A 17468-nucleotide genomic window follows, 5' to 3' on the forward strand; every position below is an offset into this window, starting at 1 on the left:
AGGAACCCTTCCAGCTCTGTTTGACCCAACAGACACTGTGGCTCCTTCCTCTTCTGTCTCTGGAAAGCACTGCATGAATCTCCATTTCAAATTCTCCTGGTTTTGTTTTTTTGTTTTTGTCATTTTTCTTCTGCCGTTTGTTGTTTTGCAGTTTGACATTTGTTTTGACCTCTGCTTGACTGGCTTGTTCTCATTGCCTTTTTTTTTTTTGTATCTTTCTTTCTTCCCGCTCCTCCTCTTCCTCCGCCCCTTCTCCAGCCTGGGTTTATAAGAGACTTGGTAAGTCCAGACGCTTGTCTTCCGTGTGTGACCGTGTGTCACAGTCACCCAGCCCCGTTAGAAGTAGTTCCCCCCTCCCTGGGTCGTTCACTGTGCTACTGCTGCTGCGTTTGTCTGGAAGAGTGTGATGACTGTTAGACTGCGACCGCCGCAGTTTGCGGTCTGGCATGCGAACGCAGCTCCCGGCGAACGCGTTACCCAGAGAGCCAGCTGATAGTGCATCTGTCCGCTGCCAGGAATGAGTCACCGCCGGTCACAGTCTGGAGCGGCACCGCTCTGCACCCGACTTTTAGTGCCTTTCTGAAAAAACGGCACCCTCGTGAGGCACGTGGGATGGCTGCACGCTCCGCTAGGTTTTCGTTGGTCTCCGAGGCGGGACCAATCTGTTTGAGCTGTTTGTACTTAGTGTTTGACACGCTGCTCGCATGGGGAGGTGGAGGAGGTGGGGTTCGGGCGTGCTGCTGTGCACCCAGCTGAGTTTGGGGAGGCTGCACGGCGAGGTGTTGGGCCACAGGAGGAACAGGGGGAGGTTTTTCCGTGTGGGACTTGGGTTCGGATGTGTGATTGTAGCGTTTTTCCCCCGCAGATCTCCACCCGGATCCTGGAGGCCCACCAAAACGTGGCCCAGATGAGCCTGATCGAGGCCAAGATGCGCTTCATACAGGCCTGGCAGTCGCTGCCAGAGTTCGGCATCACACACTTCCTGGCCAAGTGAGTCTCTCTCACTCTCCTTCTCTCCCTCTCTCTCCCTCTCTTTTTCTCTCACCAGAACTTCTCTCGCTGTCCCCGTCTGTCTTCGCTGTCATTAGCAGGTCAGGAAAGGTTAATTCCACATTTAGTCTCTAGCAAGCTGCCTAGTACTGTGGCGTACAGCTGGACAGTGTCCAGTTTGCAGGAAAGAGTATGTGCAGGCAATGCTAAATGCCGTTCTTCATTTACACACAAATACAACTGGATATGGACCATATAGTCTGAGATGGCCTCATATTCAGCGTCAAACTAAAATGGACTTGAGGCAAATCTGTAATCAGATCAAGAAATAAAATTTTAAAAAATTGTGTTTTTTTACCTTTTCACAATGACATTTTTGTAGCTATATTGATCCAATGTGTTTGTCTTCTCTAAATCCCGTTTTCCTGCCAAGTATTGAAATGTGATACAGCATACCAAATGCGAAAGAACAACTCTAAAATCCAAAAAGTGTCTTTTAGAATTAGGTTAGATATGTTGCTCGATATTACAACAACAATTTTTATTGTCTCGAGGCAGTCTTCTTTCTCCAAAAATACACTACCATTGAAAAAAAGAAAAATAAGCGTGGCACACGGAAAGCTGTCCGTGTGTCTACCCATGTCCATATCCCTGGCCATCTGCAGTGTCACCCCGAGAATGAAACTGTGACCCCAATTCATTCTGCAACACCAGCTCCTCTGGGTGGAAAATAAGCTCTGCTGATAGGAGCTTTTCTGAATCCCCAAATCGGTTTAACAACGGCCACCAGTCACTACCAAATCCACCGAAACCGAAAAATGTTGTGGGAGCAACATGAGTTTACATTCGTCACGGAAAGAGTTTGCTCTGGATTTAGACGTGCGGCGTCTCCCGTCTCTCTCTCAGGTTCCACGGGGTGAAGAGGGAGGAGCTGATCGGGATCACCTACAACCGGCTGATCCGCATGGACGCCAGCACTGGAGACGCCATAAAGACCTGGCGCTTCAGCAACATGAAGCAGTGGAACGTCAACTGGGAGATCAAGATGGTAGGCCGCGCCGACGCCCGTTTTAACTCTCCCCGGAAGAGTGAAATTACATAGCCCTCGTAACCGGGCTTGGCGTCACTTCTGGATTCACTTGTTTTGACCCGTGATGTTGCACTCAGCGATGTGTACGCCAACTGTTTAGGTCACCCTGTGAGCCCACGTTGTTTACTGTAATCGTGCTGTTTTTCTTTAGTCCCGGACTCCTCGGCTGCAGGGTTGTGCTGGTTTCCGTGGTTACTCGGCACGTAATGAATGAATGAATGAATGATGAATGCAGTCAATCACACAGTTAACTCACCTCACCTGGTTTCTTGGGACTGAATCGGTTGCTGATATTAACGTGAAAACAGAAACCAGCACAACCTGCGGCCCTCCAGGACCAGGACTGAGGAGTCTATCAGATTTGGGTCAAATTCGTAATTGTTTTGGATTCAAATACTTTTCTACACTTTAATAATCTTGTCTGGTGTATTGGAACCTGCGAAATGTAAGGCAAACTCTGCCTTCTGGTTCACTTGGTTGGCACAGTTGCACCAGACAAGATCAGTCGAGCCCAGAAAAGTATTTGAATCCAAAAAAATTACGTATTTGACCCAGGTCTGATCTCTATAAGGTGTAACATTACCAATATGTGATTCAAATGTTCTTAATTTAACATTATAATGCTGATGCAACCATAATACTTGAATGTAGTTCTAGAATATGGACTTTTTTGGGGGGAAAACACTTCAGAAGTTTGAGGTGGTGTCTTCCTGCTTGCGGCCTGCAGGTGACGGTGGAGTTTGCAGACGAGCCCAGCCTCTCCTTCGTCTGCGCGGAGGTGGACTGCAAGGTGGTGCACGAGTTCATCGGGGGCTACATCTTCCTGTCCACGCGCGCCAAGGACCAGAACGAGAGTCTGGACGAGGAGATGTTCTACAAGCTGACCAGCGGCTGGATCTGACCCGGTCCCCAGCAGGGGGGGAACCAGGGCAGGGGTGGGAGGGGTAAAGGCTTATTTTAATTTTATTTTTCTCTAACAGTGTCAGGAGTTCATGCCGTTACTTTTCCAACATGAATCCTTTTGTGTTTATGCTGACTAGTGCATTTCTGACACTGATTGTATGTGCTGATGCGGTCCAGACCATCTGGAGAACTTTGGGAAGAAGGGGAGGGGGGTGGTAGCCCCCACGCCTTCCACCTCCGACCTGTAGCGGGTCCCAGGGTCATTTCCCAGGTGAAGCTCTGCTCACACGGAAATCCCCGCCCCTTATTTTCCCATAACCCCCTCCTGCTGTGAAGCATTACATGCAGCGAGGACTGACAGCATCTTCTCCTTCCTGCAGCAGTCTGGCATGTGTGTCTGGCATGAATCTCCCACAAGTCCCCTGTCACCACCATCCCTCTCCTTCCTGAACACACATCTCTGGTCTTCTTCCCTTTTTGCCTATAAGCTCATTCTTATCTATTTTTTCTTGAGTTTTAATAACCCCCCTTGATCATGTTTATAGCCAACAGGAAACAAACCCAGCTTTGCTTACTAAGAAAAAGAACGTTATTTATTGTTAACTTTTTCATTTTTTTGTGATGCCGTTCTTTTGGTCCCATAAGGATGCGCTGATTAGATTGTGCCTCTGGTCTGTTTATATTTTCTGTAGCGAGCAGCTATTCAGCGATGTGTGATTTGAAAAGTTGTTTGGAGTAATTTCCTCTGACAGACCTGCAGTCAAATTCAGCATAAACACGAGCGGTCTCCTCCCTTGTCAATCCGGCTTAATGCATCGCTCAGTTTCGTCACAAGTCTGTGTAATTATAGTTTTCACTCGGCAGAGAAATGAGCCGCAGGTTTTAGTCAGAATATAAATATTGTGCCGTCATATCGTGGGAAGGAGAATGGAAGGTCTCTTTCAGGCTCGGTTATCATGAAGGATTGTTTTTCTTTATTTCTTATCTATATGAAGTAACACCGAAGCACTTCCACAATGCAATGAAGTCCCTACACGTATAAGCTGTTTTAAGAAGTAATTTTCAGAGAGTACCTCTTATAGCAACGCCCTCTCTTTTATAATTTAGCCTAGTCAGGTTCAAGACAAAAACTTTTTATAGAAGTATGTAAAAATGTAGCTGTTGCGCGCTTTGCGTTAGCCTGGCAGATGCCTGCATCCTTCCCAGCAGGTCGCCTTGGTAGCATATCAGAAAACTCCAGGCTGGCCTACTGCAACGCTTCCATCGGTTAAAATTTGGAAGGTTCTGGAGAACTTGGGGTTGGTTCTGTGGTTCTTCACTCTCCTGGGGGCCAGGGAATCCGAGAGGAAGCGGCTCTGTCTATCTTCCTCGGGTCCCTCGGGCCCTCTCAGGAGTTCTTGGGGTTTTGGTTGGTGGTGGAGAGGGGGGGGGGGGGGGTCCACATGCCCCTGTCTCCCAGTGATATCTACATGTGTCCCAAGTTTAGAGAGACTGCCACGGCTCTGCAGTGAACTATAGACCCTGGCACTTAGTGCAGTGTTTTTGGATCATGAAGGGTTTTCTCTGAAGGTATCCACTCGCTTTCTTTGGCCTACTTGCGTTTTCATATCGCAGTTCTTAATATTACACCATATAGTATTATTCAATGCCATGATATTATTACGCACCAGCAATAGGTCACCAGTTTTAAGAATAAATAAATATGCAAAAGTCCATCTTTCCTCTGTATGAAGGAACGCTAAATGAAGTATTAGTTTTTTGTAACTAATGTAAAAACACAAGTTTTATAGAATTGTACAGTTTTTTTTTGTTTTGTTTTGTTTCTTTTGTTGGGTCTTTTTCTGTTTTTGGAAATGTATTTTCTCCAAAAAAAGAAAAGGAATAAAAAGCCATCTGTTGACTATGTGAAGTATGAAGATTTGTGCCTGCCAATGTCAAGGTCTTAGCAAGTTTTTAAGATTTAAATATATATGAATATATGTAAAAAAATAAATAACACTACAGTCTCAAACTCTAGGTCAGAGGGACAGAGGGAGAGAGAACAGCCACACCTCCATATTTTAACCGTATAAACTGTCGCTGAGGACTCGAGTGTACTGGCCTTTCTGTTCTTCCCTCCTCTCAGCTCTGGAGCTACAGTGACGCTCCACTGTGGGGCACCGCAGGCCTGGGCCACAGTCTGGGTTTATAATCCTCTTGCGCACGCATTGTTGAAGTCTGCCTTTTATTTTTCATTTATTCTGTCATTTCCTTAAGTTGGATATTTGTGATATTTTTTTTGGCGTTTTTTTTTTTTTTTTTCTTAATTCGTTATTTTTACAAAATTGGAAGTATTTGAGTGGCTCTGTGCTATTAAAGAACTGTGCTAATATGAAAGAGGCTCTTTTAAACCCCTGGAGTTTGAGACAAATTGCCTTTAATAAACTGAAGTTAGAAAAAAAGCAAGCTTATCCTGATTTTTTTCTCCTGTAACTCGTCCTTTTTTTGTTTGCCAGTGCATGGCCTGCTGTTTTTCCAACTGTAAAAAAATGCATTTATTTTAAGAAATAAAAATCATTTTTATTTAAATGTTTTAAGATATTTTTTGTGATTTGGTGATCCCATCTAGCATTTGACAAGATTTCACAGCTGCCATGACTAAGACGACCCTGTTTTTAAATTATTTTGATTTGATGTATTTTTATGCGGATGCAACATTGACTTCATGCATGGAGGGCGTTTCTCCCGTGTCTGCAGTAGTGTAATAATATATGCATCCAGCAGAGGGCAGTGTGCGATTACTCTGAAGTTCCGCCGACGGTGGATAAGTTTAGAATTTTCTAAAGGTCACGCTGCGCCAAACTAATATCACCGTACCCCGCGAAATAAAATGTCTGATTGATGGCCGACGGAGTGGCGGTGACATCATGCTGCGGTGGTTTTTGGGATATCTCGGCGCTCTTCACCTGCAGAATGATTTCTGTCGAGTGCTGTTCTCACTGCGGAGACAGACATGTAGGGAAGAGGAGATGCAGTCTTCACCCCCTGCTGCACCTGTCTGGGCTCCCAAGGCGTGATCTGAAGATGGCAGCGATACGGGCGGGCTGCTGACTGGACCCAATCCCTCCGGAAGCCCGTGTCCTGAGTCGCCAGTCTGCCAAACGGGGAAACGATATCGATCGAACCTGAAAACGCTCGAAACCGAAACGCAGACATTTCCGTATCGATCCGTTTTCGTTTTTTGTTAAAACCGCCTGTACATTCATCATGAATGTCAAAAGTTCCTGGTTCTGCTGGTTGCACTACGATGAAGCGTTTGATGAACGAATTCTTAGAAATTTGAAAGGGAAGTTTCAGTCCTCTTCTTTTGGAGCCATCATTTTATATATTTAAACGAGCAAAACAGGATGGCACTAGTCCTGTAATCACTTTAATACATTGATTGACTGAACTATGATAACTGAAATTGACCTCTTTTTAATTCGAATCCATCGAGCATACATGTCCAGCATCGAGGCACATTAATCAGTCCAGCTTGGCTGTGACGTCTCTTCTGTGGCCTGCTACCAATTGGCACGGTAACTAAATACAGGGAAGACTGTAAGAGAAGCAAAATCTTGTGTCAAAAGCGGTTTTTGGCCTGAGGGTGTCTGGCTTCGTTCTAGAGGAAAGAAGTGTTTCTCACGCAAACGTCATTACCTCCTCACCGCCTTCGCACTGGACCCCTGTCAGTTGGAACACTCCCATTGTCTCCCGCTGCAGTAGGAAGTCGTACCGCAACAATGGACCCTTCACCTTTATTCCCAAATTCATGGGCTCTTACAGGACATCTTGGCCGTCTTCCACCATGACTGGAACTGGAGGATGGGTCAGAAGGGTGGGTCCCGTTGCTAAACGATAACAATTTTCTATGCGCCGTTCCATCCCTTTCACCCGGTCACAAACTACTGTCGCAGACTCGACCGTAACATTGAATCCTGTCCAAAAACAGTTAAAAGGTTAGGGGGGGGTCTCCACCCTGCCCCCCTTCTGATATCACCCAGAATGAATCGCAGCTGAAGTGGTGAAGACACCCGCAGCACTTCCTGCAGGGTCTGGAACCAGTCCTCTCAGTGCCTCCTGGAGGGCCTTCCTCCTGGCGGGCTCCACGCCGTGATGCCATACGGCTGCTTGGCACCGGCCCCCTGGTTGCTGGAACAATTAATTCCAGTCCTTCTGATGTTAATGAGGCTGGGCAGGGTGCCTGCTTTGGGCTCGCAGACCTTAACAAGGTTTGGATAGCGGCAGCCGAGGCACGCAAGCAAAACTGCAGCCTGGGAAGGCGCAGACAAGTATCCCCCTGCCTCTCTTCTACCTCCTCAGACCCTGCGTCCTCAAACGAGGACATTCATTCTGGCTTCCCTGAGCTCTATGCAGTATTTCTCTGAACATTAAATGGACATTAAATTAAAATGAAATTAAATATATACAGTGGCTTCAGAAAGTATTCCGACCCCTTAACTTTTTGCACACTTTATTGTGTTGTAGATTTAATTTTAAATGGATAAAATTACCTTTTTTGTGCCTCAATCCACACTCAATAGCCCATAATGACAAACTGAAAACATGTTCTTAGAAAGTTCTGCAAATTTATAATAAAAAAAAAAATCCAAAACCGAAATCCCTTGTATACATATTTTCACTGCAACATGTTTTGTCATCCAAGACGCTTGGATTATGTAGAAAAAAAAAGAAGAAGTAAAATACTTTTTGATGTCAGAGCCAAGTGTGAGGAACCAATCATTCTAGAACAGAATCCGCTTTGCCTCACTACGCATGAATGTATGATGCATTTCACAACTCTCCGGTTCAGATTTCATGAAAGGATGTAATGAGATTCCATATTAGATGCAAATGTAGGTTTATGAGAATAGTTTTACCAACCAAACGGACCAAAGAAAAGTGCAATGTTTTTCTTATTTCAGTGGTGGTGATTGATGCAGTGCAGGCAGGGGAAGCTGCTGCTATGATGCTCCAGCCAGAAATCCCAAATCCCAGATGTTTTTCAATTGTTAATGCAGACCAACTCTGCTGCATCTTCACCGTGCCCTTGCATTCTGGGTCTGTCTGCTTTTGACAGACAGTGGAGTAAACCTTTAAAAAATGTATTGGAATGCTAAAGTAAACACTTTCGAAGGTTTTTGCCAAATACACAATATATCCAAGGTCGTTGGATTGGTAAGACGTGGTCAGCTTGTATAATTAAATACAGAGATCCTTCCGATCCCCACATTTCCAAATAAATTTCCACAATTCAAATAAGATCTCTAAGCTCTGGTAATGAATCAAAACACACACACACACACACACACACACACACACACACAAAAGGCGCTAGTCAACAAATAAATGGTTCAGACATAATACTTCTAGCCTGCTTTTGTCAGGTTGGGCTATGAACTGTGTACTTTATAGAGATGAACCACACATTCACAGTGAGCACATAGATTTTACTCTCAGTCCTGGGGATGAGTTTTGCTCCTCTTTGATCAGTACCTCTAGAAAGGGTTTTAAATCATTCATTGCTGCTTTCATGCAGCGGATAGCACGGCTGAGCTATAAAAAAAGCTGTATGCATTTCACCTTTAAGTTTTTTGTATTTTGCTACGACTTGAATAGAATTATAATGCAGGTGGGAAAAAAAACCCAAATCATCACCAATACTCATCAAAATGAGAAAGCCAAATTCAGAGGAAATTTCTGCCGATCCCTTTTCCTTCACACCAGGGCAAGTACTGTGAGCTCATAGGTCTTGAGTAGGCCGGGGTCATTGTGGAAAAATACGCAGCATTGTCTCGTGGTCGGATGTGGTTTTATTTCACGTACGGATCGACTCGCCTGCTTGCGTGGCTCTATTCTGCATGCTGTACTCTGCCCTGCCTCTGAAAGGAACAGGAAAACGAGGCAGGGCAGCTGCGAGCTTAATGCACTTGTTAGATAACCAGCTATGAGCGACAGCGCTGATTGCAGCCATTGTTCGACATTTTTGGAAGCCGTTCCGATATTGCAGACGCTAGACGACGGAGGATTTATCCAACTCTCATTTTAGGAAATTTCATGATGATTTGCGGGATGCTTCGAAACTAGCGGAACATTTTTCACATCGTTTCCTCTGAACCGGCCAATTGGCTGATTCTTTCTGCTTCAATTTTGGCAACCCGGCGGTGCTCACTCGAGTCGAGGTGTCTCTGTGTCAGAGTGCTCAGTCTTCTTCAATAACGACTGAATTGGACTTTAAAATAGAATTGGCTCTTTAACGCAGTCTAATACCAGGGGCGACTCGCTTATTGATCCTGTAAATTGGCAAGCACTGAAGGTCACTAGAGTGTGAAAAAATAAAGGTGTAAGACTGCACAGTTTTTCTGCCGAGAGAGAAGGTTGCCGCGCACATCAGCGAGACTGATGAGCCAGGTTGTTGAATATCAGTTGAAATATGAATGATCAAAATCGTCCTATTGCAGACAATAAAAACAGAATTAAAGCTCTTCTGGTCAATAGAATTCACCACCAGCCCTCTGGATGATGAAGTATTGGTTTTTGAACCAAGCCTAGCTGAATGATTAAATTTACAAACGAGTGTTTAATTAATTTTTCAGATCAATAGCACGCGTGGGCAGGCATGCAATCCTCCGGTATTGATTCTGAATTAAACACAACTCCTGTCTTGTCAAAATGTTCATTCCCTATACCTGAACAGCTTTAGAGATTGAGTGTTTTCACAGATTTACACATTTGTTTATGAATGAACAAGAGCAAAACAGGATTTTTTTGGACAAGACTTTTTAGTGAGCAACCTCATACTCTCACTTCTTTCCTCTTTGTGTTATCTACCATGTATATTCCCAGAAATCAGTGTGATTACTACACTGATATCAACTACACATTTTTTTTTTTTTTTTTAACAAAGGTTACATCACTTGCCTTTAAAAAAGCTATTGCTAAAGGGTACATGCTTATGTATCAATACTTGCTGGTCTGTTTTTTTTTTTAGTTTTAAGCTAGATACTGTCTCACACACACACACACACACACACACACACACACACACACACATATATATTATTCTCGGCACACACATAATTCTGTGGTTGCCTGCAATAAAACCAAAAACAAAAAGTATCTGTCAGTTGGTTGAGCTGCCAATTAAAGGGTTAACAGACTGCTGTTCCCGTGCTCATGACCTTCAGTCTCTGTTAGTACAGAGTGTTGTGGAGCTTCATGAAAAGGATGGTTTCCTGGTGACAGAGTCACTGTGTTTCAGGACCGTTTCACGTTATTTGCAGTACATATTTTTTGAAGTTTTATGGTGTTAAAAGCATCTCGTGCTCAGAATGAGTTAGGTGTTACACGTCAGTGGGGGGTCACAGAATTCCTTTCATCTCTGCTTTGGCACAGTGCTTGTTGGAGGAGTGCTGTCATCCAGGCTTAGTACGATCAAAGGCTTTTTTTCCCGCACAATTTGTGATGAAACGGTAGTGGGTTCCCGTCACTTATCAGGCTTTGGAATTCCAAGGCTGCAGATTGAAATGTCCACTGCAGAAGTGATAGACTGGGCTAAAGATACAGAATTCAGAATGACCACTTCTACTTCTGGGAGACAAGTGTATTCGTCTACAGTGACCGTTAGTGACTCTCCACTGGGTAGCGAGCCGTAGAAGAAGAAGTGTAGCTGGATAGTACTGTGCCTGGCTATGTGCCAGAAGGCTTCTGGGAGCACAGACATGGCCAATGTCAAGGTGAAAAACATGCAAGTTGGCTTGACATTAACACAATAGCGTCGGCTCTTTTGTCGATAACGGAAAACTTTCTCTGAAAGTTATGTCTTTGTGTTTACCGTGCTTTGGTGGTAAGTGGTAGGGCTCCGTGCTCCAGCAGAGAGGGGGTTGAAAATCCTTTGCATAATAACAGTATGAAATAAAGATAATTACAGTGTTTGATTCCGCCGTGACTCACTGCAAATATAATTACACGGCTTTTGTGCAACTGCGTTCTGCTGACCTGCTGTATGTTTTGCTGTGTCTCTTTTCTCCCAGTCGCGTCGCTTTAGGTGTGACACGCTGTGGAAGTGTTTCAGCCTGCTCCACTGCCAGCTCTCCTGTCGCCATGCTCTCAGGCTCTGCCGGCTGAACTGCAGTCCGGTGGATTATCAGAGCTCTTGCAGCATTGCCCAGCGAATGCTGCCTCGCAATGAAATCAGTGAGCCCGGACATGGGATCACTCCAAACGACGTTCAGAAGTCTGTGATCTACACCCGCTGAGCACTTTACTTTATTACACCTACTTATTCATGCAATTATCTAATCAGCCAATTGTGTGGCAGCAGTGCAATGCATACGATCATGTAGATACGGGTTGGGAGCTTCAGGTACTGTTCACATTGGCCATCAGAATGGGGAAAAAATGTGATCAAAGTGACTTTGCCCATGGAATGATTGTTGGTGACAGATAGGGTGGTTTGAGTATCTCAGAAACGACTGATCTCCTGGGATTTTCATGCACACTAGTCTATATAGTTTGCAAAGAATAGTGCAAAAAAAACCGAAAATAAAAATAAAAATCCAGTTCTGCCTTGTTAATGAGAGACGTTAGAGGAGAATGGCCAGACTGGTCAAAGCTGACAGGAAGGTGACAGTAACGCAAATAACCACACATTACAACAGTGGTAAGCAGAAGAGCATCTCTGAACACACAACGCATCATAACTCTAAGTGGATAGGCTACAGCAGTTGAAGTCTAAAGAAATAAGTCTAATAAATACCTAATAAAGTGCTCACTGAGTGTCAGTCATGGCATTTATCTGATGGTGGAAATGTTTACAATTTTATCAGGTCTAGTTTTATTTTGCCTAAAACACCAACAGCTAAGTATCACATTTGCATTTTGTTTTCTAAATGAGAGCAAAAACTTTAGCAAACACCACAAACATTTTGTATTTCAGATCAGTTTTGAGTTATGTGGAAATTGCCTTGCATAAAGTGATACCTTCAGCTCGTTTATGGCTTTATGGTCAATATGGTGAACTGTCCATGGTGCTAATATTGCATATTTGCATCTCTGTGAAATAATTAGTTTCAGAACAAAATGAATCGATTGCCTTAATGGCATGGTTTAGCATGTTTTATTCTTCAAGGGAATCAATTGTATTGATGCAATTTTACCTCTTAAACACACCTGTCAAATGTTTATGTCCTTGCTTGTTAATGAAATACTAAATTCATTTAGTTGATTTAAATTGATTCAATAACTAAATTGGATTGCCCTATTCATTCATTTTTAATAGTGAAATATAATTCAGAAAAGGCTAAATGAGATGAAACAAGAAATGTGAATTGATTTGGATTGATCCCAAAAAAGATGGTCATACTGTTCAAGATAATGACAACATAAAACAATGAGGGGATCCGGCATTATTAGATTAATTTAAATAATTTAGAAGTCTATGGCTGGAGATGTGCACATGTCCCTTGCCAAGCTGAACAATATCACCAATGAGTTTTCCTTTGCACTGTCGTGTCTAGGAAACGACAGAGTCCAAATCTTCAATTTGTCGAAAAACATCTTCGTGAGGGAAAAGACGACACCAGGCAGCAAGATCTTCAGGAAAATCAGACTTTATTAGCACACGTGCATAAAGCCGGATCAGCTCCCCAGAACTGAACCCCGACTGTCATTTGTACACCCATTTTATACACAGTTACTCCACCTACAACTCCTCCTCAAACCTCATTCTGGCAAATCACCCACACTTTTCTTATCGTAACTCCTCCCAACGCTCCTCCCACAACGTCATTGTGGAAAATTGCCAACGGTCCTTATGCTCTGCCAACTCTGTACAAAGTTCAGGGCATTCTGCCAACTACGTGTCCTCACTTCACCCCGCACCTGCTCTTGGCAAACTACCAGACCTCATAAAGTTCTGGATGCCCTCCCTCTAACACGTCATCCATACACGTCACTCTGTATCTTTCGCTTTTATAAGACAAACTAAGCAGCAGTAATCATTGAAAATATGCAGACAAACTAAACATTTCATTAATATATTCATCTAATATACTTTTCTAATATACAGACATACTAAACATTTGATTAATTATTCTTTGCTCTCATTTCAACAGTTTTCACTGTGGTTTCTTGCGTTTTCATAAGCTCAGCTATAATTAATGTTCTAGGTCAAATAGATACACTCCTGGCATGAAACATTGAGAGTCCCGGAGAAATCAGCTGTACAGTCATATCTTGCTCTGCCTGTGTCCTTGACAGTTTGGTCTACACAGTTCAAGACGGCCCCCCCCCCTGGCTGGGCTCACTGTGTAATCCTAGCACAATTTAGCAGTGAATCAGTTTGGAACTATAAAGGGTACATATCATACTTTAATACAGATATATTGATAAACTTTTAGCACACATCGTCGAGAGTTTTGGAGGAACCAGCCTGCTCACTAAGGTGGAGTCTGATTTTGACTTGTGATTGGTTATCATGCTTTTAGGAGGGAGATCTTTTGTTCTGTGAATTTTCCCCTACAGCACCACCATCAATGTGCTTTACAAGACCGTTTAAATCAGACGTTAATGACGTTATCAATGTGTCATTTGGAGTGAATTAAACATGTATCTATAATAAAATGGGAGAATATATAAATTGACTGTGTTTAAATCAAAGCTGAAACTTATATGGGGGCTATGCCCATGGGCACTTTTAAATGCAGGATTAAATTGTGAACCGTTTGTCTGGTATGCTAGCCCGTGAAAATCCCAGGAGATCAGCATTTTCTGAGGTACTCAGACCACCCTGTCTGGCACAAAATCATCCCGCAGTCATGGGTCACCTTCCTTTCCACATTTCTTCCCCGTTCTAACATTTGGTCTGAAAAATAGCTGAACCTCTTGACCACGTCTGCATGCTTTTTATGCATCTAGTGGCTGCCACATTTTTGGCTGATTAAATATTTGCATTAACACGCTGGTGTAGACAGGTCTACCTAATAAAGTTATCCCTGAGCGTATACGGCATGCTTGAAAAACATTGATAGGATTCACATCAAAAGCTCTGTTTTAGGATCAGTTCAGCTGAACAGTAAGCTGTAAGTGATCTTGGTTAAGGAGTGGATCTAAAATGCTAAACAGATGGGTTTCACAGCGAAAGCGCAGTTTCAGTTTCCACACAGGAGCGGCTCTTCAGATCCCCACACAGTAAAAGAGCGTAATTGCTTCATGTTGTATCTCCATGTAACAGGAAAAGACCTGATTGTGTGTTAGAGGTGCAATTAAGCATGTTTAATTAAATGAGGAAATGCTCAGTTATCGAGCAGTTCACTTGACACATTTTAAATAAAATGCAAGGAAATGCAACCGGAAAGCAGTTGATTGTTGTATTATATTGGATTCATGTTTACTCTAGTCAGGCTTTGAAAAATGGCTATGGGTGAGATAGTACAGAATTTGATTCAGATTTCTTCTTTTTTCGTTGCCAAAATTGAACAGTAATGGGTAAGGTCAATGAGGTGATAGAAATGAAATGTCATGGCCTTTTACCCAAACTCAATCAGTTATCCGAATGAAGTGATACACCTGACCTCCTGTTTTAGGAGAAGTAATGTGAATGGCAAAGTACGGCACAGCCAATGAACCATCAGCCAAAGTCTAATATGATAATGGATCTGCAGTGTCGGAAAATCACTTTGCTCTTGCTTCCATTTAAGTAAAAATGCATCTCATGGGCTACCTCTGACTGAAGGGAAAGTAGAAATAAAATGGTTTAAAACGTCTTCATTTCTCAATATGTACAATTTCCAATTTCACTTTCAAAAGAAAAACTACTCAAATATGTACAGTATATACAGTGGGGTCAAAATGTCTGTGACATTTTTTATCTTTTGTAATTTAATACAAACTTTTTCACAACTAATTATATTATCAGCATAACAATTTGAGTGAAAAGTTGAATCTTTGAAAACATTACATTAATTTCTGAATTTCTTAGTATTTGGTATGTCCACCTTTTGTTTTAATGGCAAAGTGCACTCAAGCTGGCATGAATTCCACAAACTTGTGCACAATGAACTATCTGACAATGTTCCAAAGAGCATCTTGTGATGTTACTGAATGCTTGGTGTTTTGTCTTCAAGTGCCCCCATAAATGCTCCATGGGGTTGGGGTCAGGTGGTTGTGAATTGTACAGCACTCCTTGATCTTCTTTGGTCTTTGAGTAGTTCTTGCAAAGCTTTGAACTGACTTTAATTTGCTGTAATTTTTTTAAAAACCCTAAAACTTTCTGTTTACTTCCAGGATTACATTACATCACAAGACATCCCAGACTCTCAACGCGGCCTCAGACTTTTGGCCCCTACTGTATATTGATCCGTAGAGTCCATAAACACATATGCGATGGGCTATAATGAACTGGCCTGAAGCGTATATTGGTCAGAGATTTCTCCCCCTGCCTACCCTCACATGGTGATGCGTTTGATCTGAATGACAGAGGGGGAAGCAGCGTGTCTGCAGCCATCTGCTGAGAAGGGGGTGATCTGAGAGAGGATCCTGTTTGGCTGTCCTTCCCTGTGTTTACCCTCTGCTCCTGCTGAACTGAGCGGCCTTGTTCTCTCTTCCCCCGGCCCCGAGGTGATGTCATGAACAGCGCTGTTTTTCCACTGCCGTTTTTCGGAAACCCGGGGAGCGAGGCGGGGGAGGCAGCGCTCCGTGTGGTGGGGCTCTGTGCTAGGGAGTGCTAGGACGTGCCCACGGCACCTCTCAACGCCCTCGGCAGCGGTGCCAACGCCGCGATGTTCCTGCAGTTATTCAGCTGCTGCGGATCTCTGGGTTTGGATCAGAAGGAGCTGCAATCTGCAGCCCCACAACCAGTCGACTGAAGTACTGCAAAGGTGCACTGGACCCGAAAACACCAGAATACAGGGTGTAAATAAGCTGTCCTACAACGTACGAATCAAGAAATGTCTGCCCTGGTGTACAATCCAGCAGTGACCAGTTTGAAATGACCAGCTACCAGCTGTTTCAAAGCATAGCTTGAGCTAGTCACACCATGTTGAGTATGGAGCTGGTCTGATTTGGTCAACCAACTACCAGCTGTTTCGAAACCTGTCTGAAAATGTCACACAGGCATTTAGCACCAAAATCAGAGCATAAGCAGGACGTGTTGAGGTCCCATACTAAAATTGTTTCTCTACCCAAATATGTACAACAGATGTGACTACCTAAACGCACAGACATCGATGATACTTTATGAAGAATAAAAAAATCAAAGGTTGCAAGTTATTGGAAAATGCATTTTCACAGAATGCATTAGACCTGAAAGTGAAATTTTGTAATTTTTGAAACTTTATTCCTCATGCCTGTGGCATAGTTCTTCATAACTGAGACTCTATTTTCTGTTTTTTCCTTCATACTATATATACCCGAGGCAGGCTACCACTCAGAGATTCCATTCTCTGTAAAAGCACTCAAATTCCCATAATAACCAAGAAGACAGAGTGAGCGATTCCCCTGCAACACTGTGTTTTACAACATCTGGCCAAAGCACTGCTAATTGGTTTAGTTTAGTCGCCTCTGTGTGAACATGACTCTTAAGTTCAGTAATTCTCCTAGGCCTCTAAATTGTCTTTAAGTTGTTTCACGTGTTACTGAACTTGAGAAGCTGCAGGACAAATATACTCTGCAATGGGTAAATATACACAGTGGCAACAGAGTTGCATTTTTAAGAGGTTATGCAACATACAAATAGCTGGCATTTCACTATTGTATGCTGAATGACTCATTATTTAATCATCTGCTGCATTCCTGAAGAGAAAAATCATTTTAAAGGCAACAAATGGACCTCTTGCCTTTTTTCCAAATCATTATGTGAAAGTGCCAACATAATTACTTATGTGTCATGAAACAACACTTGAAGGTCACCTGGTTTGTCAAATGTTGTTTATCGGTGGATATGGTCGGCATCAGAACTCAACTTTGGCACATCTTGCATGTGCTATAAACAAAAGAACTGTTGCCAATCTATCAACAGCCATTGTTAGTCCAATAAAGCACATCTGCAATTCAGTGTCTCATCAGTCAACACTCAGTATTAGTATTCTGATGGCTAAATTCACCCCAGAAAAGCTTTTTATACGAAGCCAATTGAGGCTAAACTATGAAAGGATCAAACTGGCCATAGGGGAACTAACAGCATTAGTTTGAGTCAGCAGCCCACATTGAGCAGGGACTGGAGCGTTAGAGTAGCTCAGTAATCACTGGCATGCCGTTTGTTAAACAGCAAACCAGTCTAATAGCTGAAGAGGATAGTCTTTGGTTTGTTCTTTGTATATGCAGCTTTTCAATAATTGAACTAGCTTAATTAGCTACTGAGGCTCCATCCATCCATATGTGATGTACTGTGTATATAATGTAAACGGGAACACACAGGACAAAACATAAAACATTTGAAAACACGAGACATACTGTAATGCAGTGATGC

The 17468-nt window shown here is 43.1% G+C and overlaps 1 protein-coding gene across 4 annotated transcripts in view; it reads left to right on the top strand.

Annotated features, from left to right (window-relative positions):
- The window catches only part of fermt2 (FERM domain containing kindlin 2), a 44320-nt gene extending 38769 nt beyond the window's left edge, over positions 1–5551 (top strand). For 2 of the 4 annotated variants that reach the window (XM_061237571.1, XM_061237586.1), the window contains 4 exons: positions 259–279; positions 866–990; positions 1897–2038; positions 2808–5551. In XM_061237571.1, the coding sequence (XP_061093555.1) occupies positions 259–279; positions 866–990; positions 1897–2038; positions 2808–2981 (462 nt within the window). In that variant the 3' untranslated portion in view covers positions 2982–5551. The remainder of the gene's footprint in view (positions 1–258; positions 280–865; positions 991–1896; positions 2039–2807) is intronic. The other 2 variants (XM_061237578.1, XM_061237596.1) reach the window with 1 other exon arrangement.
- The last annotated feature ends 11917 nt before the right edge of the window (positions 5552–17468 follow it).

The sequence above is a fragment of the Conger conger genome, chromosome 1 (genome assembly GCF_963514075.1).
Source record: "Conger conger chromosome 1, fConCon1.1, whole genome shotgun sequence".
NCBI classification, from domain to species: domain Eukaryota; kingdom Metazoa; phylum Chordata; class Actinopteri; order Anguilliformes; family Congridae; genus Conger; species Conger conger.